Source organism: Vombatus ursinus, unplaced genomic scaffold (assembly GCF_900497805.2).
Source record: "Vombatus ursinus unplaced genomic scaffold, bare-nosed wombat genome assembly UNPS02000749.1, whole genome shotgun sequence".
Classification (NCBI taxonomy): domain Eukaryota; kingdom Metazoa; phylum Chordata; class Mammalia; order Diprotodontia; family Vombatidae; genus Vombatus; species Vombatus ursinus.
In genome coordinates this window covers 16,827,976-16,851,326 of record NW_020940527.1, presented here as the reverse complement: position 1 = coordinate 16,851,326, position 23,351 = coordinate 16,827,976, and the positions used below count along the sequence as shown (strand labels likewise).

At 35.1% G+C, this 23,351-nt stretch overlaps 1 protein-coding gene across 2 annotated transcripts in view; it reads right to left on the bottom strand.

The window, feature by feature from the left end:
• Positions 1 to 519: 519 nt before the first annotated feature.
• NRG3 (neuregulin 3) overlaps positions 520 to 23,351 on the bottom strand; it is a 1,130,481-nt gene continuing 1,107,649 nt past the window's right edge. For both annotated transcript variants that reach the window (XM_027860767.1, XM_027860774.1), the window contains exons 7-9: positions 20,766 to 20,893; positions 16,001 to 16,171; positions 520 to 1,027 (exon numbers count right to left, since the gene is read on the bottom strand). In XM_027860767.1, coding sequence (XP_027716568.1) covers positions 520 to 1,027; positions 16,001 to 16,171; positions 20,766 to 20,893 — 807 coding nt within the window. The remainder of the gene's footprint in view (positions 1,028 to 16,000; positions 16,172 to 20,765; positions 20,894 to 23,351) is intronic.

The following is a 23,351-nucleotide window of genomic DNA, read 5'->3' as shown; positions in this document are numbered from 1 at the left end:
TTTTGTGCCATTATTTCAAAATCAAATAGGGAATATTAAAATCTATTGCCACAGTGGAACCTTCAGTGAGCCTATCGGGTGGACAAGAAATTAAAGGTTTGAGCGTGTTCCGGCAAAGCTGCAGGACCTGTTCACCAAACAGTCTGCATTCAGTGAATAGTATTCTGTATTTAAACTTTGAAACCCCAAATGGATCTAAGGCCAATACTGAACTTTTAGAGTGCTGTTTATGCATAGCCCAAGCCTTCTAAGAGCCAAAGAGAACAGTGCTAAAACTAACTGAAAGTGTATTCAGAATCCTACCAAAAAGCTTTTGATGTAAGCTTTATCCCTCCTGAAATGTTTCTTTCCCTTTAAAAAAATATTTTGTTAAAAAACACTATATGATATGAGGGCGATAGACTATTTGGTTTCTTCTAAGTAGATGCTTTTAAATTAATGCATATAAATAATTTGTATTTAATTTCCTCTCTTTCCTGTTTAGCAAAGCATTGAATGCACAGATCCTTATTTCCCAAGTCACTTGGTCAAGGCTGAGTCTCTTTGTGTTTCATTTCTTAAGACAAATTGTGCCTCTCTTTCTGATTTGGCCACAGGACTCATGGGTAGAAAGGCTGTGTTTTCACTTGCACTGTCCTCAGTTTCAACGCTGGCCAGTTCATAGTCCTCTGACCTTCTTGCATCAGTCAGAATCCGGATCTGCTCCTGGACAGTTTCTAGCAATATTTTTACTTCTTGTTGTTCTACTATAAGACAATTGCTGACTGGACCACTCACATTGACAAGTTCAGCAGAACAGGAGTTTTTGCACCATTTGAGGCTTGTGATGTCAGAAATACCTGGCATTTGCATGCAGGCTTCCTCTAAGCCCATTGAAGGGATGATGGGAACAGAACTGGCCCTTGTGGATGAATATCCCACTAGGTCCTTTTGATCCAAGCTATTAAAATAGGGTTTTGTCTCTCTTGAAGGCAGTTGCATATTTATTGTTGTATTTTGTTGGATTTTTAATCCATTGGATGGATACCTGGAAAAGAAAGACAAAAGTAAGTTATTTCAGTTTCCCATTGGATAGGAAACAAGAATACGTGTGTAGAGTGATAGGAAGACAAGGGCTTCCTTCTTGCTTTCTATCCTTGGACAACTGATTTTGTCTAACGTTTGAAAAAGAAGAGATAAATTCCACCCTCCCTCGAAAGACAATCAGGAAAGGAAACAAATGATATCTCTCCAATTTTTCATTATAGGTTATAGTGACAATTCTAGGAGGAATCATTGCATTTCTGTAATCAAGTTTGGTTTTTTCTCATTTTTAAAGTCCCATTTTATATGGGAAATGTCACAAGGCTGCCACATTCTAAATGCTTACAAGGCAGCAAACTTCATTTACCAGCAATTGGCAAACTGGCATGCCTATGGCCTCACATCAACGCCTGGAAAAGATTTGTTAACTTAACATTTGGATCCAAAGTAGAGTTGTCATGCTGAGCTCAGAAGGAATTACAGGATTGAATTTTCTGCATCACCCAGATTTTAAAGAGAGTAATGTAAACAGAGCCCCTTCTTCATCTCCTCTCACATCCCTCCTCCAACCCTGTAATAGGTCATTTAACAAGAAATGAGGGACCCTGCTGAGGAGACTTTAGCCAGATTGCTAGTTTGGCATAAAGAAGAGGTTAAGTTCTCTCTCTCTCTCTCTCTCTCTCTCTCTCTCTCACTCCTTCCTCCATCTTTTTTCCCTTCCCTCCCCGCTATCATTTATTTTGACTTTACCTGAATTAGATTCCATTAGATACTACCAAACGAAGTATTTTGTTTCAGTTATATCCTGGAGCCAAATCACATGGGGTCTATTCATATTCATCCCTCAATACTTAAAAGTATTACAACGTTTCATCTTCCTCACCATTAAGAATTATTAAATGTCAACACTTTGCCCTCTCTACTCTGCTCAGGGCTTATTAACATTTTACTCAATTTGGGTTTCCCAGTGTCAAGGGCAGGAATGGGTGAATGTAGAAAAAAAAGGTATAGATTGATTAAATCTTCATAGAATCCAGATAAATTATTTAGGGTATACATGATGGTATCTGATTAGTACATAGCAAATGGTACAAAGACACTTTTTCTTTAATATGGTATTTCAATTCAGCCTGTTATGGTACCAATCTTCTCAAAATTACAGAATTTCTGCACCTCTCCTCTGCTTTCCAGTTTGCTTTTGTGTGTGCCCAAGTAAGGAAAGAGGACCATGTGTATACAAGAGAGAGATGTGGAAGGAACATTCAGAGGCTTTTCTCTTTTTCAAAAATATACCATAAGAAAGCTGTTTGATTCCCACTTGTTACAGAATATTTATTTGATCTCTAAAAACACCCCAAGCTGTAGAATCAAATACATGCCTCCTTTCTGTTCTATGATTATCCATCTTCTTCCTGAAGTTGGTCCCAGATGAATGGGAATGACATGGAGATGTTTGTTTGCTTAAGGCTCTTATTAAGAGAGGATTGGTCTACTCCTTAATTAGTACATACTAATTAATTATTCAGTTGATACTGAAGAAGCTGAGAAGTTTTCTCAGCTCCTCCATCCTGTTGCTGTCAGAGTTGGTTATACAGATGTTTGTGACTCTCAAAGGCAAGGAGAGTTTGCCTCACATTGGAAGAGAGAAAACAGAAGTAGAAATCTCCAGTTCATCACTGAAGCATGGCAATTAGTTATCTTGAGGAAAAGGAGGCTGGGCTAGTATAATATCATCTTCTCAAGAGCAAAACTTTAAAAAAATTTATTCTCTTTTTATATATATTGGTAATATAGTATATGGGTGTACATTTATGTACACTCATACATACATATTCTCTACCATATATATGTACATACACACATGTGTGTGCATCTATACATATCTATCTTTACTGAAATAAATTGGTCAGAGAGTAACCAAAGCTGTGTTATAGTTCATTTAAAAAAAAAAAGATAGGAGTCACATTTATGTAGACACGACAAAATTTTGAAATATATAGAAGAAATACATTAATTTTCCTTGACATCAAATAAATTAAATTCAATAAAATAATTGTACAACCATTTAAAATGTACATATATGAATTCAAATGTTGCATCTATGACTAGAGGAGAGGCAAAAATTTAGAAAAAGATTCATTCCGTTTTTCATGCAACTTATAGGGATATAGAGGCATAGGGTATATCCACGGATAACTGTTAGGCAAAATCAGATTGGAGTAAATTAGAGAGATGCAAAACAAAGTCTTATATAGGTCTGGGGGGGAGGAAATGTCATCATTAACTGAGAGGATCAGGGAAGGGGGGGGGGGGGGTGGGGACATTTAATTTGAACTTTAAAGCAACTACAAGAATTTCACAAGCAAGAGGTGGAGGGATAACATTCCATATATAAAGAACTGAGTACACAAGGACAAAGAGTTGGAAAAGCATTGGGTATACTTGAAGGACAGAAAATAGCCATTGGGGCCAGACCATCAAACATAAGGTAGAAGTTGGAAAAATTGAGTAACATCAGATTATGCAGACTTTTGTATCCCAAGCTAAGCTGTTTAAAATTCCCTGAGTGGACAATGACCAAGTGAGAATCACTGAAAATTTTTGAGGAAAATATTTATTTGATCATATCTATGCATAAGGGTAGGCAGCTAGGTGACTCATTGGATAGAGGCTGTATCTGGAGTCAGGAAGACCCAAGCTCAGATCCAGCTTCAAATACTTAAAAGCTGCATGACTCTGGGCAAATCACTTAATGTCTGTTTGCCTTATCCACTGGAAAAGGAAATGGTAAACCACTCTAGTATCTTTGTCAAAAAAACTCCATGGACAGTTTGGTACATGGGGCATGAAAAACCTGACGTGTCTGAATCAACTGAACAATGACAATAACAATAGCAACAACAACAATAAATAAGGGCAATTAGTAGGGCAACAGAATGAGAAAATGTTGTTGTTGTTCAGTCATGTCTAGCTCTTAGTGACTCCATGGACCATAGCATACCAGTCCCTTCTATCCTCTACTAACTGCTGAAGTCTGTCCAAGCTCATATTCATTGTTTCCATGACAGTATCTGTCCATTTCATTCTCTGCTGTCCCTTTTCTCCTTTTACCTTCAATCTTTCCAAAGGTCGAAGCGTTTTTCAACGAATCATGTCTTCTTCTTATGTGGCCAAAATATTTAAGCTTTAACTTTAATCTTTGATCTTCCAGTGAACAGCCTGAATTAGTTTCTTTAAGTATTGACTGATTTGATCTCCTTGCTATCCAAGGGACTCTCAAAAGTCTTCTCCGGCACCACAGTTCAAAAGCATCAATTCTGTGGCACTCAGAGGAAATGGTGTCTATGCTGCATATTATATGTAATATATATATATATATTTATATACATATATATATAATGGATACATATGTATATGCATGCATCCATACATATCCATCTTTTCTTCACTTGAAACAACTCAATGTAATAGATGGAGGAAGGAAAATGATATTATAGTTCATATGGGGAAACTAAGAAACTGGGCATTTATGTGATGTGACACTGAGCCCCAGTTTATCTACTTTTTAAATTCGATTCCATTCAGTCTTTCAAGTAACATTGACAATGGGAAGGAGTAGAACACTGCAAATAATATTAGAATTTTCCAATTTGTTGGTTGAGTTGGAATGTTTTTCCTTTTTTATAAACTTTGTTACAGTGGTTGCCTCATTATTAGGGAGGGAATAATGCAATCAGGAATGTTGATTATGAAAAGATAAAAAATATTGTCAAAGAAACATTTTTACAAAACACTATATTAGGCACTGGGAGAGTAATGATGGTTAAGGTAGACAGGGTCCCTGCCCTCAAGGAGTTTACAATCAAGTCAGATTTAAGGGTTTGAGCTTTGATAGAAGAAAATGATTGGCTAGGCATCCCAGCAGACAGAGCAATGGCCTGGAATCATGAAGACCAGAGTTCGAATTCAGCCTCAGATCTTACTAGCTGTGTGATCCTGGGTAAGTTACTTAACATCTGTTTGATTCAGTGTCTGTAAAATGAGGATATAATAGCACCAACCTCCCAGGGCTGTTAAGAGGATCAAATGAGATAAAAATCATAAAGCCTTTAGCACAGTGACTGGCACAGAGTAAGCTCTATAAAATTTTTGGTTATTATTATCATAAAGACTTTAATCATACTTACATTGGTGTTGTAATACTACTTGATTTATGCTCAGCCAGAATTCTAGGCAAGTGTATGCCATAAGTGTATCAAGGAAAGAGAATAGAGGATGGAATTATTAAAATACAAATAGCCTTGACATCTAGTGTTGAATATGTTGATGAATTTAGTACTGATCTTCTGAAATGCACTGCAAATCAAAACACTTTAACTCTACTTGAAACAGATGTTTAAAAATGGAAATTTTGATCAAGTAGTTATTTGCTCTCCATGATATCCGAACAGTTTTATCAGCCTTTTTTCTTTCTTTCATAGATTAGAATGGGCTCTTTTGATGTCAAATTGTTTTAGATTTGGAGGTTCTAGAGTAAGATTGCTTAACCTGGGGTCCAAAGATTGATTTCAACAAGTCTGTGAAATTAGGTGGGAGAAAAGTATTTATTTTCACTATCTTCTTTTTTTTTTCTTGTTTTGGTGAGGCAATCAGGGTTAAGTAACTTGCCCAGGGTCACACAGCTAGTAAGTGTCATGTGTCTGAGACTGGATTTGAACTCACTTCCTCCTGACTCCAAGGCCAGAGCTCTATCCACTGTGCCACCTAGCTGCCCCTATTTTCACTGTCTTCTAACAAATATTAGACTTGTTTTCAATTATGAGGATTTTAAAAAAATATTATTTTCAGAAGAGTTCCACAGGCTTCATCAGGCTGCCAACTGGGTTCTTGACACACAGACAAAAATATTAAGAAGTCCTCTTCTAGAAACTCCTATTTAAGAGCAGGAATTTGAATTTGCTTAGTTTACTGCTAGAAATTCTGACCCTTATATCAGGAGTATCTTTTCTCCTGGTCTGTTGCACTTGTATGTTGGCTTAATATGTCCTGTGGATAGCTCAATATCCTTATTGCTCTACATCAGCCTGAGAGACAATGGTAAACATTTCATCAGGGCCTAACCAAGTCACATATTTTATCTTGGCAAAGCTACCTCAAGGCAGAAGAGTTCATAGCAATCAAGTCTTCCCTTCAATTTACAACTTAATTCTTTTTGCCAAACGATACCACTGGGAGCTAGATAGGATATTTGGGGCTTACGATATGGACAACAAAGTACAGTGGGAGCCTGACTCTTTATCATTATTACCAAGAGATTTGAAAGAAGCCTCTAACAGTAAATGGTTGATGGTTCTTAGAAATCAATTCATTCCTCCTTCAGATTTAGGCCAGATTTGGAGTGGGCCTTGAACTGAGAAATTCTATTACCAATATACCTTCCAATCTTTTGAGAGATATTCCCCCTTCTAACAGGAATGAAAATTAGATATTTTGGGTAGCCAAGAATGAGATCAAATTGCCTTATGAATTTTATTCTACAAGTAATTCTTGTCCTCAGATTCAATATTTATCAACATTGGATGTATATCATATAATGGAAAAGTCTAAAGGAAAGTGAGTCTAAAGAGAACATTCTGAACAAGTTTCTATTAAAAAATAAAGTAAACAAAAATGCTAACATTGTGTGAAAAGAAATTTTGAGTCTCCTTTGTGGTGTAAAGGACGCAGTGTCTGACAGATTGGACATGTCATTCTTGAGTATGAAAATCACTGAGGCCTTAAGAAACTTTTAAAGTCAACAAGATTCAATTAAAATAGCCCTTTTCTAATCAGAAAGAGGAAAGAAGAACAGAATGGAATAAATATTTATACAGCATCTACTAAATGCCAGCACAGGGCATTTGACCCTCAGAACAACTTTGCAAGGCAAGTACTATTATTGTCCCCATTTTACAGTTCAGGAAACTGAGACAGATTTGGTTAAATAACTTTCACAGAGTCACACAACCTATAAATATCTGAGGCCAGATTTGAACTGAGATTTTTCTGACTCCAGGCCTGGTCTCTATCTGCTGCACCATTAACTTCTTCTGACAGCTCTAAGTATCACCTGGCTGGACCATCTCCACATTAAACTTAGTGCTCATTGCTCCTTACGGGCATCCAAGCTAAAATCAAACATCCAAATGACATTCATCCTCCTGAATTCAGTTTAAGGCAACAAATATTTACTGAGAACCTCCTATATGGGAACATTGTGCTAGCTACCAGTTGCTTGAAGAGAAAAACATAATAATCCCTACCTCCAAAAATCATAGATTCTAATAAAGTTATATAGCATATAACTATGTAAGTTAATTCAAAGAAAAAAATAAAGTGAATAAAAGGTTATTTTCAGGGTGGGAGCATAATAATGACTCATATAGGAGCTAATCTTTGAGCTGAGCCTTTAATGGGTCTAAGGATTCTAAGAGACTTAGGTAAGGAGATGAAGTCCAGGGAATGTCTGTGTAAACTTGGCCATTACCCAAATGTTGCATGATTTGTCATTTATTAATACATTTGCTTAACACATATACACCTTCAGGTCTAACCTCAGTCATCTCAAAAATGATATCTGCGGATGAGCTTCCACTTATGCCTTGTTGAGAAAATCCAATTTTAATTTAAAATTCTTATTAATTATTAATAAGAAATGTCATCAATAAACAATATTAATTATCTGTAATAAATGGATTAATGATTAATATATTCTCAGAGATAAGGCAAGCAGAAAAAAAAATTCAGTTCCCAACTTTCATTATGCATTTCAAATGACTCCTCTGTTGTGTTGCATTTGCCGCTGGCATCCCAGATCTGTACCAAATGCATTGTTCAAGTGCGCTTGGAATGGTTTCCAAACTGCAAAAGAGGAACTACTTGTCATTCTCCTCTTTTTTGAACCTTACTGAAGGAAACTGCTCTTATGTTTTGTCAGGAAAGCCTGAGCCATGAACAACTTCATACACAGAGAAAACCCAAAACTTCCCTCCCTCCCCGCAAAGTGACAAGATCTGCAACTTCCTGCTATCTCTCTGTCTCTGGTTGGCAGCAGCAGTAAAACAAAATCAGAACAGAAGAAGAAGAAAAAATATATCCGGTTAGGTACTGATTGGATCGGTCAGAAAATTGGATTGGATAGAGCTCTGCTATTACAAGTTCAACACTAATTGATCTGTTTTTGTCAGGGTAGCAATAGTCTGGCTATACTCTACTCTGGTCATCCACTCATGTATTCATTCAATGAAAATTTATTGAATACTTACCATGTATAAGGCACAAGGAATATGAAGAAAAAAGAAAACTAAAAATAGTACCTAACCTCAAGTAACTTACATTTCACTTGGGGGAAGAGAGTGGGGGAGATAACATTTAAGTGTTTCTTTGCTTGCTTGTTTATTCATTCATGCATTCATTTGTTTGTTAATTCAATCATTTATTCATTTATTTGTTTAGCTATAGAAGAGAAAATACTAACCAATAAAGTACATGAAAATTGTTTTCTATAGAAGGTAATTCTAATAATTAAATCTTTAAGAAAGCTAAGGTGACTTCTGGGAACCAAGATGGCTGAGTAAGCAGTAAATTACTGGCACTTTCCCATATTGACCTCCAAAAAAACACCCATAAAATAGCACCCCAGAACAAATCCTGGAACAGCTGAGCCAGTGGAAAGATGGGGTGAAGCAATCTCTTAGACTGGAAAACTTAGAGGATCAGCAAGAAAGTTATGTTTCACTCAAGTAAAAGGGGAAGGGATTCCAGTACAGGAAACATCCTAGAAAGTCAGCAGCAAGCCCCACCTCAGCGAACCAGCAGGAGATCCTGAGCCCCAGTGTGGTGGAGCAGGCAAACGCCAACACTAGGACCCCCCATGTGCCTTAGCATACCCAGGAGAACCAGCAGATTTGAGCTCAGATTACCACTATGTGCTTCAGTACAGCCCCAGGGCAGGGGGTGGGGGTGAGAAAAGCAGGTTTCCTCTGGCTGTTGGACCTCCCCTTGCTTTGGCAAAGTGCCAGGGAAATGCAGAAAAACAGTAACTGGCCTCAGCACATGGCAGACACCAACAGTAGGACTCCAGCTCAGTACCAGGTAAGCTGCCAGACCCCCAAAAGCCTCCAGCTGCCAGCACCTGAGGCCCCAACACACAAAGCTAGTGAGCAGGCCCCAGTTCCCCAGCACAAGAAGTTTGCAACAGTGTCTGCTGTGCTCCAGCAGGAGAGCTCAACTTTAAAAGCCATTCAACAGGCAAACAAGATGATTAAGAAGCAAAAATGAACATTGACCATAGGAAATTATTATGGTGACAGAGAAGATCAAAACACAAACTCAGAAGAGGACAATATTGTCAATATACCTACATCGGAAATCTCAAATGGGTATATGAATTGGACCCAAACCCAAAAAGTCTTCTTGGAAGATTTCAAGAAGGATTTTGAAAGTCAGATAAGAGAGATAGAAGAAAAACTGGGAAAAGAAATTAGAGGTATGCACGAGAGAGTAAACCGCTTGGGAAAGGAAGGACAAAAATTGACTGAAGAAAAAAAATTCCTTAAAAAATACAATTGGTCAAATGGAAAAAAAATCCACTGAAGAAAACAACTTCATAAAAAATAGAATTAGGCAAATAGAAAAAGAGGTACTAAGGCCAACTGAATAAAATAATTCCTTAAAAATTAGAAATGGGCAAATGGAAGCTAATGACTCTATACGACATCAAGAATCATTGAAACAAAATCAAAAGAAGAAAAAAAAAGAAGAAGAAAATGTAAAATACCTCATTGGAAAAACAACTGACCTGGCAAAAAGAGCCAGGAGAGACAATTTAAGAATTATTGGTCTACCTGAAAGCCATGATAACAAAAAGAGCCTGGACAACATCCTTCAAGAAATTAAAAAAGAAAACTGCCTTGATATCCTAGAACAAGAGGGTAAAATAGTCATCAAAAGAATTCATCAATCACCTCCTTAAAGAGATTCCAAAATGAAAACTCCAAGGAATATTATAGCCAAAGTCCAGAATTATCAGGTCAAGGAGAAAATACTGCAAGCAGCAAGAAATAAATAATTTAAATATCATGGAGAAACAGTCAGGATTATGCAGGATTTAGCAGCTTCTACATTAAAGGATTGGAGGGCTTGGAATATAATATTCCAGAAGGCAAAAGGAGCTTGGATTACAACCAAGAATCAGTTACCCAGCAAAATTGAGCATAATCTTTCTGGAACAAAGATGGGTATTTGAGGAAATAGGGGACTTTCAATTATTCCTGATGAAAAATCCAGAGCTGAACAGAAAATTCAATTTTCAAATACAAGACTCATGAGAAGCATAAAAAGGTAAACAGGAAAGAAAAAAACAGACATGTTATTCAATAAAGTTAAACTATTCATACCCCAACGTGGGAAAGTGATACTTGCAATTTTTGAGAACTATGTCTTTATTACAGCATTTAGAAGAGGTATACGTAGACAGAGGCTATGGGCATAAATTGACTTTTATGTGATGATAAAAAATTAATTAAGAGGTGAAAATAAGGATTATACCAGGAGAAAAGGGTAAATTACATCACATGAAGAGGTGCAAAGATCTGTTACAGTAGAGGGAAAGAAGGGAGAGAGGAGAGCATTGTTTGAACCTTACTCTCATTAGATTTAGATCAAAGAGAGAATAACATACACATTCAGTTTGCTGTAGATATTTATCTTACTTTATAGGAAAGTAGGAGGAGAAAGGGGAAAGAAAAGGGAGGAGGTAGCTAGAAGGGAGGATAGAAATTAGCAAAGAATTAGTAGAGGAAAGGGGAAAGAAAACGGAGGGGGATTGATACAAGGGAGGGCAGAATGAGGGAGGCGGTGGTCAGAAGCAAAACACTGGTGAGGAGGGAAAGGGTGAAAGGAGAAAGAAAAATATAAATGGGGGAAAGGGGAAATAGGATGGCAAGAAAAACACAGTAATCAACTATGAATGTGAATGGGATAAACTCTCACATAAAATGGAAGCAAATAGCAGAGTGGATTAAACCTTAATCCCACAATATGTTGTTTAAAAGAAACACACATATGAAACACAGAGATATGCACAGAGTAAAGGTAAAAGGCTAGAAAAGAACATATTACGCGTCAGGTGAAGTAAAAAGAAAAAGTTGGGGGTAGCAATCCTGATCTTACACAAAGCAAAAGCAAAAATAGATCAAATTAAAAGAGGTAAGAAAGGAAACTACATCCTGCTAAAAGATATCATAGACAATGAAGTACTATCAATACTAAACATATATGTACCAAGTCAAGTGGTATAGCATTCAAATTCTTAGAGGAGAAGTTAAGTGAGTTGCAGGAAAAAAAATAGACAGCAAAACTGTACTAGTGGGGGATAAAAAAATAAATTTTTGGTTAATTTGATTAAAAAAAAGAAAGAAATCCAAATTACCAGAAACAAAAATGAAAAGGGTGAATTCACCACCAAAGAAGAGGAAATTAAAATAATTAGGAGCTATATTGCCCAACTCTATGCCAATAAAATGATAATCTAAGAGAAATTAATGAATATTTACAAAAACATAAATTGCCAAGATTAACAGTAAAGGAAATAAAATACTTAAATAATACCACTTCAGAAAAAGAAATTGAACAATCCATCAATGAACTCCTTAAGAAAAATCTTCAGGGCCAGACAGATTTACAAGTGAATTCCACCAAATATTTAAAGAACAATTAATTCCAATACTATATAAACTATTTGGAAAAAACAGGCAAAACAGAAGTCCTACCAAATTCTTTTTACAATACAAATATGTTGCCAATACCTAAACCAGGAAGATACAAAACAGAGAAAGAAAGTTATAGACCTAATGAATTTTGATGCAATTTCCTTAGTGGATATTGATACAAAAAATTTTAAACAAAATATTAGCGAAGAGATTACAGCAACTTTTCACAAGGATAATACACTATGACCAAGTGGGATTTATATCAGGACTGTAGGGCTGGTTCAATATTAGTAAAACTATCAGCATAATTAACCATATCAACAACAAAATTAAGAAATCATATGATCATCTCAATAGATGCAGAAAAAGGTTTTGACAAAATACAGTACCCATTCCTATTAAAAACCTTAGAGAACATAGGAATCAATGGAGTTTTCCTTAAAATGATAAATGGCAACTATCTAAAACCATCAGAAACTATTATATGTAATGTAGAAAAGCTAGAAGCATTTCCAATAAGATCAGGGGTGAAAAAAGGATGTCCATTATTACCACTACTATTCAATATTGTACTAGAAATGTTAGCTTTAGTAGTAGGAGAAGAAAAAAAGAAACTGAGGGAATTAGAATAGGCAATGAAAAAACAAAGCTATTACTCTTTGCAGATGATATGATGGTATACTTAGAGAATCCTAGAGGATCAACTGAAAACCTACTTGAAATAATTAACAACTTTAGCTAAATTGCAGGATACAAAGTAAACCTCAATAAATCACTGGCATTTCTATATATTACTAACAAAGTCCAGCAACACGAGATAGAAAGAGAAATTCCATTTAAAGTAACTGAAAAGAATATAAAATATGTAGGAGACTACCTGCCAAGACAAACCCAATAACTATGTGAACATAATTGTAAAACACTTTTCAGACAAATAAAGCTAGAACTAAATAATTGGAAAAATATCAGTTGCTCAAGGGTAGGCTTAAGTAATATAATAAAAATGATAATTCTTCTTAAATTAATTTATTTATTCAGTGCCATAGCAATCAAGCTGTCAAAAATTATTTCATAGGACTAGAAAAAATAATAAAATTCATAGAAGAACAAAAGATCAAGAATTTCAAGGGAATTAGTGAAAAAAAGGAAGGGAAGGTGGCCTAGCCGTACCAGATCTAAAACTATATTATAAAGCAGCAATCATCAAAATTACTTGGTACTGGCTAAAAAATAGAGTGGTGGGTCATTGGAATAGGTTAGGTACACAAGACACAGTAGTCAATGACTATAGTAATCTATTGCTTGATAAACCCAACCACTCCAGCTTCTGAGATAGGAACTCACTATTTGACAAAAACTGCTGGGAAAAATTGAAAATATTGTGAGAGAAACTAGGCATAGACCAATATCTCACACCATATACCAAGGTAAGGTCAAAATAGGTACATGTTTTAGACATAAAGGGTGATACCATAAGCAAAGTAGGAGAGTAAGAAATAGTTTACTTGTTAGATGTATGGAGAAGGGAAGAATTTATGATCAAACAAGAGACAGAGAACATTATGAAATGCAAGTTGGATAATTTTGATTGCATTAAATTAAAAAAAAAGTTTTGCACAAACAAAGCCAATGCATCCAAGGTTAGAAGAGAAGTAGAATACTGAGAAACAATTTTTACAGCTAGGATCTTTGCTAAAGGCCTCATTTCTAAAATATATATAGAGCTGAGTTAAATTTATAAGAATACAAGTCATTCCCCAATTGACAAATAGTCGAAGGATATGACCAGGTGGTTTTCAGAGGAAGAAACTAAAGCTATCCACAGTCATATGAAAAAATGTTCTAAATCACTATTGATTAGAGAAATGCAAATCAAAATGATTCTGAGGTGCCAGATCACACCTATCAGGTTGGCTAACATGACAAAACAGGACCATGATAAATGTTGGAGAAGACATGGGGAAATTGGAACACTAATGCATTGTTGGTGGAGTTGTGAAATGATCCAATCATTTTGGAGAGCAATTTGGAACTATGCCCAAACGGCTATAAAATTGTGCATGCCCTTTGACCCAGCAATACCATTTCTTGGTCAATATCCTAAAGAGATCATAAAAATGGGAAAAGGACCCACATGTACAAAAATATTTATAGTAGCTTTTTTGTGGTGGCAAAGAATTGGAAATCGAGGGAGTGCCCATCAATTGGGGAATGGCTGAGCAAGTAGTGGTATATGAATGTGATGGAGTACTATTGTGCTATAAGAAATGATGAACAGGCTGACTTCAGAAAAACCTGGAAAGACTTGTATGGTCTGATGCTGAGTGAAGTGAGCAGAACCAGGAGAACATTGTACACAGTCACAGTTGTGTGATGACTGACTTTGATAGACTTGGCTCTTCACAGAAATGCAAAAATCTAAGATAACTCCAAAAGACTTATGATAGAAATTGATATCCACATCCAGAGAAAGAACTATGGAGTCTAAATGTATATTGAAACATACTATTTTCTCTCTTTTTTTTCTCTTTCTTATGGTTTTTCCCTTTTATTATGATTCTTCTGTCATAATATGACTAATGTGGAAATATGTTTAATATGATTGTATATGCATAGCTTACATCAGGTTGCATACCATCTTGGGGAGGAAGAGGGAAGGAAGGGGAAAAAAATTGAAATTCAAAATGTTATAAAAGTGAATGTTGAAAACTAAAAATAAATAAATATTTTTTAAAAATATATACTGATTTTTTTTTAAAGAGAAAGCCAAGACTTTTGAGACAGAGGTGGGAAGAGAATACATTCTAGGTATAGATAACAGTCTGTGTAGAGACATGGAGGTAGAAATAGCCATTTGGCTGGAACCAAGAGTGTCTGTATTGAGATAATGCAATATAAGTTAAACTGCATAGTTAGACTGAAGTCAGACTATAAAGAATTTTTAATTCCAAGCTAAGGAGTTCATATTTTATTCTGTAGACAATAGACAATCTCTTAAAGATTCTGGACCCAGTGTGTGATATGCGCAGACCTTTAGGTATTTTATTTTGGCAAGTGTGTAGAGGACAGAATGGAAAAGGGAAAAATGGAAAAAGAGAATCTTAATGTGAGACTACTAAAATAGTCTAGGTATGAAGTTGATAAATTCCTAAACCAAAATGGCAGCCACACGAATGGAAAGAAGGGAAAGAATGTCAGAGATACTGTTTGAAGTAACATCCTAATAGTGTATAATTTCCTTGAGGGTAAGGATTTTGCTGTTTTAATCTCTGCTATCAGATCCTAGAATAGTGTCTGACAATAATTGACACTTAAAATGCTTATTAATTAAAAAAAAATCACTGGAAAATCTGGAAAGCAGTCTGGCAGAAGTTAGGAATTAACCAACATCTCACATCATATACCTTGATAAACTGAAAATGGATAAATGACTTAGGTATAAAAGGTCGTATTACAAATAAATTAGAGGAAAAAAGGAAGAAAATTCCTCAGAAGTATGGGCACAGGAAGAGTCCATGATCAAACAAAAGATACAAAGCACCCCAGATGAGAAAATTGATAGTTTTGATTACATGAAATCTTAAAATGAATTTATATTAAAAAAACACTATGTTGTTAAAATTCGAAGGGTAACATATTGTGAAAAGGCATCTTTACAGAAAGTGTCTTTGATAAATCTCTTAACTGAGATGTATAAGGAACTGATTTAAATTGATAATAATAAGTTGTTCCAAAATAGACAAATGGCCAAAGGAAATTATTAGGCAGTCTTCAAAAGAAGAAATCCAAGCTGTCAAAAAGTAGAAGTGCTCCAAATCATTAATAATTAGAGAAACACAAATTAAAACAATGATGTGATCATATTTCATACCCATCAGATTACAAAGATGACAAAAACAGAAAATGACTACAAACATGACATACCAGGGATAGTGTAGAATTGATTCAGGACATTTTGGACTCAATAACCCCAGGTATTATTTTCCATTCTGATTTTCTATGATTCAATCATTCTGTTATTCTTCTCCACTTAATAACTGAATTTCAGTGCTTAAGCCACTTAACCACATTGGTCTTCATTTGCAAAATAGAGATTAAAATAAGAACTATTCTACTTTCCTGACATATTTCTTCTGGGTAAAGTACATTGCAAATTTTAAAGCACTTTTGCAAATATTATTATTACTCTTTGTGTGTGTATATGTGTGTGTGGGGGGGGTTCTTACCCTTGGCAAGGAATTGTGTCTTGATCTGCAATCCTTGCCTCTTCCAGTTGTTGATATGCTGGTCCTGCAATCCCATTGAGTCGACTCCGAGGAGAAGGTGGTGTCCTTCTGAAAGCATTCCGATGTAGCATCCCAGTCCTTTGCCCTGGGCTACAGCATGAAGAAAGACCCCTAAACAAGAAAAGAAGGAAGGGGATGAAGTTTGTAGAATAAAAGTAGAAAGCAAACAAAATGGGCTCCATAGGGAAAGATCCTAACAGGAAACACAACATTTACTATATCTGGTTGGTCAGGTTGTATAACACACACACACACACACACACACACACACACACACATATATATCACACAAAAATTCATAGTTGTAAATCTCTCAGCCAATGTATTATAGGTGAAAGTAGTGTAGCATAGTGGAATAGAGCTGTGTTCTTAGAGTCAGGAAGACTTGGGTTTGAATCTTGACTAAGATATGTATTAGGAGTGTGAGCCCTGAGTCACTCAGCCTGTTTCCTCTTTCATAAAATGGGGGTAATAATAGCAACTATCTAACAGGTTTTTCTTTGTATATGTTAAAACTCCATATAAACATTAGCTATGAACCATGATAATGGTGGTGGTGATGTTGGTGGTGAGATTCTTATGTGCCTACAAGAAAAAGAGAGTGCCTACTCTCAGAATGTTCATAATGTGATTGTGGAAGTCAACACACATAGGAATATTTAGTGCAAGAAAACTGGAAAGTCAGCTGCCCTAATGTTTCAGCAACAGGGTGGATGGCCAGGTCCAAGAGTACTTGGTCCTTCAGAGTATGTGCCCTATAGGGTGGGAAGCATGTGATATTAGAAAGGTATTACTTACTCTGGTTTAAACTTAAAGAATTGGAGAGGCAGAGCCTTCCTATGATTTCTTGCATAATAATTTAAAGCACAAATAAAATAAAATAAGCACTGCAGAAGGCTGAATCAGGTTTTTTGTTTGTTTGTTTTGTTTCGTTTTACAAAATTCCCACCAAGACCCATCCCACTAAATTCTTGTCATCTTCCTCTCTGATGCAGTTTGCTCAGGGAAAAATAAACAAGTCTTATTATTAAAGACCAACAGTAAATAAACACAGAGAGCTCTGCAGGGATTTGTCTGGAAATTTGCACTTGTTTCAGCTATTATATAAAGAAACCTTGTTGAAACTGACATTCTCTTCTCAGAACACAATTCCCAACTCAATACCCTAAATTTTCAGGTATTGTGGGATCCACATTGGTTTTCTTTTCAGTCTGCTCCTAGATACAACTAAGTATACATTCTACAAGAGTTTTGACACATACATATGTTTTGGCAGTATTACTAAGGCACAGGAGTCTTGAATAAGTTTTACTGTAAGCCCAGTCTACCTCAGGCCCCTGCGGTGAGCCGTCTCTTCAATCAAATAGTTTGATTTTCCTCTCTTCCGTTAAATTTGTAAACTGATAAGGAAAATACTATCAGAGTTGGAAAGGATGTTAAAGATCAACTAATACAAATCCTCATTTTTATAGAAGCAAAAATTGGGGCTCAGAAAGGGAAAAATAACTTGCTGGAGGCTGTATTATATAGTAAATATAAGTGAGGGAATTTCAGCATAGATATTTTGATTTACATTCCAATGTCCTTTGTACTACATCAGGCTGATTAAATTGACCCCCTGTACTGCTCTATATGTTGTAATTTACCATTAGATTTTAGAGAGTCCAGTCAAAATGGCTCTAGGCAGATTTACAATCTTAGGCAACAGTGTGAATTTGACATTTTTGTGCGAAATTCTCACATAATTAGAGAATATCTGCATTACTCCATGAAATAGTACTGAAAACATTTCCATATTCAAATAGACCTTCTATAGACCATGAGAGGCAGTATGATATACTCTTTTCGTGAGTGTTGGATTTACATTCATTCGTAGGAAATGGATTAATAATACAGTTCTGCCAGGTATTGCCTGTGTGATCTCAGACAAGTCATTTATCATTAAGTAACTACTACGTGTCAAGCACTGGGGTTAAGTGTTTTACAAATATTTCATTTTAATGTACCACATAAAACATACTTATTATTATTATTGTATGTTACTAAAAGTCTCCATCCATAATATGGGCAGCTTCTCTAAGAATGTTCATCTCCACCAACCCATCTAAAGAAAATATCATTGGTGGATTTTATATCTCCTTGTCCCAACAATTAAAAAGAATGAAGCTTATACATTGAACAGCCTAAAATGGATAGTTCATTTAATTCTGAATGGTTGTTTAATAATATTCACAAAATCTATAAACGGATTTTATTGGATAAAAATGCTTCAAGAAAAATATGATTATTATGATATTATTATTATGGTATTATTGTTATTATTATTTTATGTTGTAATATTTCTTTCAATGTTCCCAAATAAAAGAAACACTCAATTTTAATGAAGACTTCTTCAAAAGATATTTCTATGACTGATTGTTAGCTGTGATTCAGAAATTACTTCTTTAATGCGTCGCATTTGAGATATATAATCACAAGTTAATTATTTGTAACTTAAACCTATCATACCACTAGTCATAAAGAATGAACTAGTGACCCAACTGAAAATGAAAAAGATCTTTTTCTACTACCAATCAATCAGCCAAATAGTACTTGTAAACCAGTGGCACTTGGTAAGTTATGGAGCAGTTTGCAGGATGTATAAATCAGCAATTGGGTGATCAGTCATGGAAATGTTGAAGTCTACAGCATGTCTTACAAAACAAAAGCCTGATCTATTAAACTATAAATTACAAAATTACAAAAACGTCTTTATCCATCAAATCTTGTCTATTTATCAGAACAAAAATATATGTGAGGGACAACTAACCTAAAACACTTTGGGTACAGTCCAAAACAAAAACTTCTCTTAAAGAGTTTATTGTATAATTTATTTGAAGTATACTTAGGAAAAGTCATTTAAGCAAAGCACAAGAGCCAGCACATTTGCCATGAACAGAAATACAATAGTTCTCCAAGCGCTGACGCGCTCAAGAAAGGGGAAAGAAAAAAAAAAAACAACAAAACAAAACAAGAACATTCATTGCTTGAAATAATCTCAAATTTTATATTTGCAACTTCATTTTATAGTACTGGAAGAAATATAATGAATAAGATTTTGAGTAGCTTTAATAATACACACTACACTTTCCCCCTTTTAATATCTCAGGAAAATTGCTTGCAATACAATATTTTGCTTCTAAAAGACTGGGATATTTGGATCTTTTTTTTAACTCCTCCAAGGAAAAGAAAATTCCCATGAAGCCCTTTTACCTTTAACACTACACTGCCATAAAGCAAATATTCTGATGATGAATAAATATTCTAAATTATAATGCATTAAAATAGACAATTATATCCAAGTTACTTGAACATTTTAAATTCATAGGCAAAAGATGCTAGAAGAAAAACAAAGAATATAATATCATAAACTGAAAACAAAATGAAAATTTAAAAATTATTTAGTCCCAACTCCTTATTTTATCTACAAAGAAACCGAGAGTCAGAGAAGTTGTGATATTCAATGTCTCGTAGATCAAAAGTGGCATGACTGGGAACCAAACTCAGATCTCCTGATTCCTTAGCTAGCATTTTTTTCCCTGCTGTTCAATGTTCTATTTCTTTTCAGTTTGATTTGTCAAGCCACAGAACTATAATTTTAGAAGGAACCTTAAGAATCATATATAAAATAACTCTTTTTATGGTTTTGGAATCTAAGTCCCAGCATGAATTGCATAGATTGAATCATTTAACAGCAGATTGATCCATGCCATATTGTTTTATAAAAAAAATACAATAAATTAATTTTAAAAAGTTGTTTTTATTCTTTACTGCTGGATTCTGCTTTTTCTTATTTTTTGATAGCTGTACATTATAGGCATTATCATACACTTCAAGAGACATAACTGATACTAATTCAAAGCTCTTAAAAAATTGCTATTGCCATGACAACCAAATTAGAGGAATGTAAACCATGAGCATCTATTTAAATGCAGTAGATGTGGGTTTGAGTTGTATCCATGTGCCTGCATTTAGTTGAGCCATTTATAACTATTCATGTCATATTTTTAATCTGTAAAATAAGGATATTTCTAAAGTCCTTTGAAACTCTGAAATTTACCATCTCAGAAAATACTAAGTGTTGGAAAGTTTTCCCCAGAAAATAGGCACATGTCAGCCAATCAGCTTCTACAACTCTCATTTAGTTTGTTACCTTAAATAGCATTGTCACTGGTGAGCACAGGAGGGGAGGTTGTCATGTTCCTATCCCATTTCAAGATCTGTTTGTTTAAAGTTACTGTGCTGGAAGACTGAACGTTTATGATGCCATCTGCCTAAGGGGGAATGAGTCATTAACTTCACAAACTGAGATAATGCAAGAGAAGAGGGAAAAAGTTATGCTTTTTAATAGTTTTTCAGAATACAATTGTTTTATTCACTGGTCTGTGTCTACAACTTTGCTGAGTTCTGTTAATGTGTCCTTTAGGCTTTCCACACAAGGTGATATTATCTATGAACAGCATTATGAACTTTCTTGGTCTACCTGCTGCGAGATGTTTGGACATCTGTTTATAAATGGATTGGAGTATAATTCACAGACTATAGATTCTCCACCAGGAATACAATTATTAGTAGGTGTATGTGTTACTAAATCAAGTAAATATCTGCTTGATCACTTCGTGTTCTGAGAACTACTGATCCCTATTTTGCTTTCAGTTATATTTACCTGTGATGTTTGAAGGACTGGCTTCCTCTGTTGGGAGTATGGGCTTCTTGAAAAGGTTGGTTGCCAGTAAAACTGGATTCCATCATTTTCTCCAATGTGCGCCCCGGGTGCCTTTCTGTGTTTGAATACTGTGGGACAATAGATTTAAAAAAATCACAAAGTGAGGAAGATTGAGAAGGAGAAGAAAAGCTTTAAAAAATAGTATAAATAGTATAAATAAAATAGTATAAATAGTATAGTATATAAAGTATATATATACACTATATATAGTATATAGTATATAAAGTATATATAGTATATATTTATATTATATAGTATATACTTTATATAGTATATAGAATATAAAGTGTATATATATAATAGTATAGTATATAAAGTATATATATACTATATATAGTACAGTAAATAAAATAGTATAAATAGTATAAATAAATAAATTACTGTTTTTTAAATGTTGGAGATTCCCAACATTTCCACCTCTATTCAAGATGTACGAATAGGACAACGGTGGCAGAGAAATATGAGTATTCATTTGCTCATACACCTCACACTTCACAGATTTTCCTGAAAAGCCTATGGAAGAAAAGTCTTTTTAGTCCATTTGGAGGTCTTTCTCTCTTTAGATACTAGCTCGTGAATGATTATAGAGAAGCTTTCTGTCAGGAATGTCAGTCCTAGGATTTCCATATTAGTCACCTCCACTGTCTAGCTCCCTTCTGTTCAAGGGGACATTTGAGAAGAAACTTAGGATCATAGGATCCCAGACCTTGAAGCTTGTCTAGCCGTAACTTCCCTTTCATTTTACCAATTAAGTAACTTTCCCCATGTCACACAACTTAAAGACTAACTCTCCCAATAAATCTTACCTGAATTCCCAAGGCAAAGTGCCCTTTCTCCCATCAATTTTCTTATGTATCTTGCCTGACCCTGCCTTTTGTACCTATCTTAATCTCCCTTGTGTCATCATCATTTGAGTACGTCATTACCTTTGGTCAGGTTGGAAAATCCTTATGAGCAAGTCTGTTGTATGGTTGTATTCAAAGTGCTAAACAAAACACCTTGAGCATAATACTTTATACATCTTTTCAGAATGAGTGAGCCAAATATATGACAGCCAATTGTCCCATGTAAGGTTAATGGGTACTTACAAAGGGGAACTCTGCTATTACAAATGTACTGACTGTAAGACAAGCTCAAACTCCTCCATTTATATTCCTTGTTTCTGTCATTATTTATCTCTGTCTCTCTCTCTCTCTCTCTTTCACACACACACACACACACACACCCCAGAACCCCCAAAAGAGAAAACAAACCACAGCCTTTAGTAACTGTGCAGCTACATCTTACGCTATGACATTATCACTCTCATGAGATACATGATAAATTAACAATCTCAAAGGAACATTTTGACCCAGAAGAGATTGCATCTGCTGTATCAGCCAGCATGCTGCCAAGTAATTTTGAAATGCCTACAAGTTCCACAACATTCTAAACGGAAGTTTGGAATATATAGCCATTCATTCAGAGCCCTTGAATGAAAACCCTAACCAGAAATACTACTTTTGGAAGCCTAATGAAACTGGGAAGAGTTTTGACTTAAAATTGTGCAAAAGATATCATATAAGTCAAAGGTTTGAAATGCCATTCTGGAAATATCTTTCATCTTGGGTGGAAAAAAAACAAAAAAACAAAAACAGAACCCGATTTGAAAATGGTTTTAGATTGCAGAGACAAAATTGTTGTCCTAAACTTCCTTCTAGGATGGAAGGACAATTAAATTTCATGTTTAAGGAAGCGGATAATATTATCCTCCATAATATTTGTTTGTTTTTAGAGAGGCTATGGGATATATGGTGTGGGGAGGTCTAGAAGCTAGAACAACCAGAATTCAAATCCTGTCTCTGATATACACTTGCTGTCTGACCCTGGATCTCTTGACTCATAAGGGCCCTAGGCAAATCTCTAAGGCAGAAAGACAGATAGAACAGGTATTAAGTATTTAATATGTGCCAAGCACTATCTCTAAAACTATGAGCTGTAGAGAAGGTGTCAGCTTGCTTTAGTAGAGTCACCTTACCAGATTTTCCTGTACCAATGAAATCCCAGTTCTATCCTCTATTCATATCTCTTTCTCTCTCTCTTTCTCTCTCTCTCTCTCAATACATATATAGAAAAATATGTAATACATATGTAACATGTGTGTATATTTATATGTAGATAGATATGTATATAAATGTATATATACACACACATTATATGTTTATCATTTCAGTTTGTGCTAATGGATGTCATAGAGACTGCACCAAAAGCTATGAGAGTGAAACATCAATGGACCAAACTAGCCTCAATCTATATCAGTCACACAGATCAACAGAGAAAACAAACCAGTGAAGGATTTGATAAATTGGTAAGGGAGCAAAACCAGGATTATATACATTTGTTTAAAAAAAAGTTTGACCCATAAATGATTCCCTTGAAGCCTTCTCAATCAACCACCAAGTGGCAGCACTGACCACATTTTGAACAAGACAATCTAGCACAAGGAATATTGATGCTACTCAAATGCAAAATGTGGTCAATTGAGTC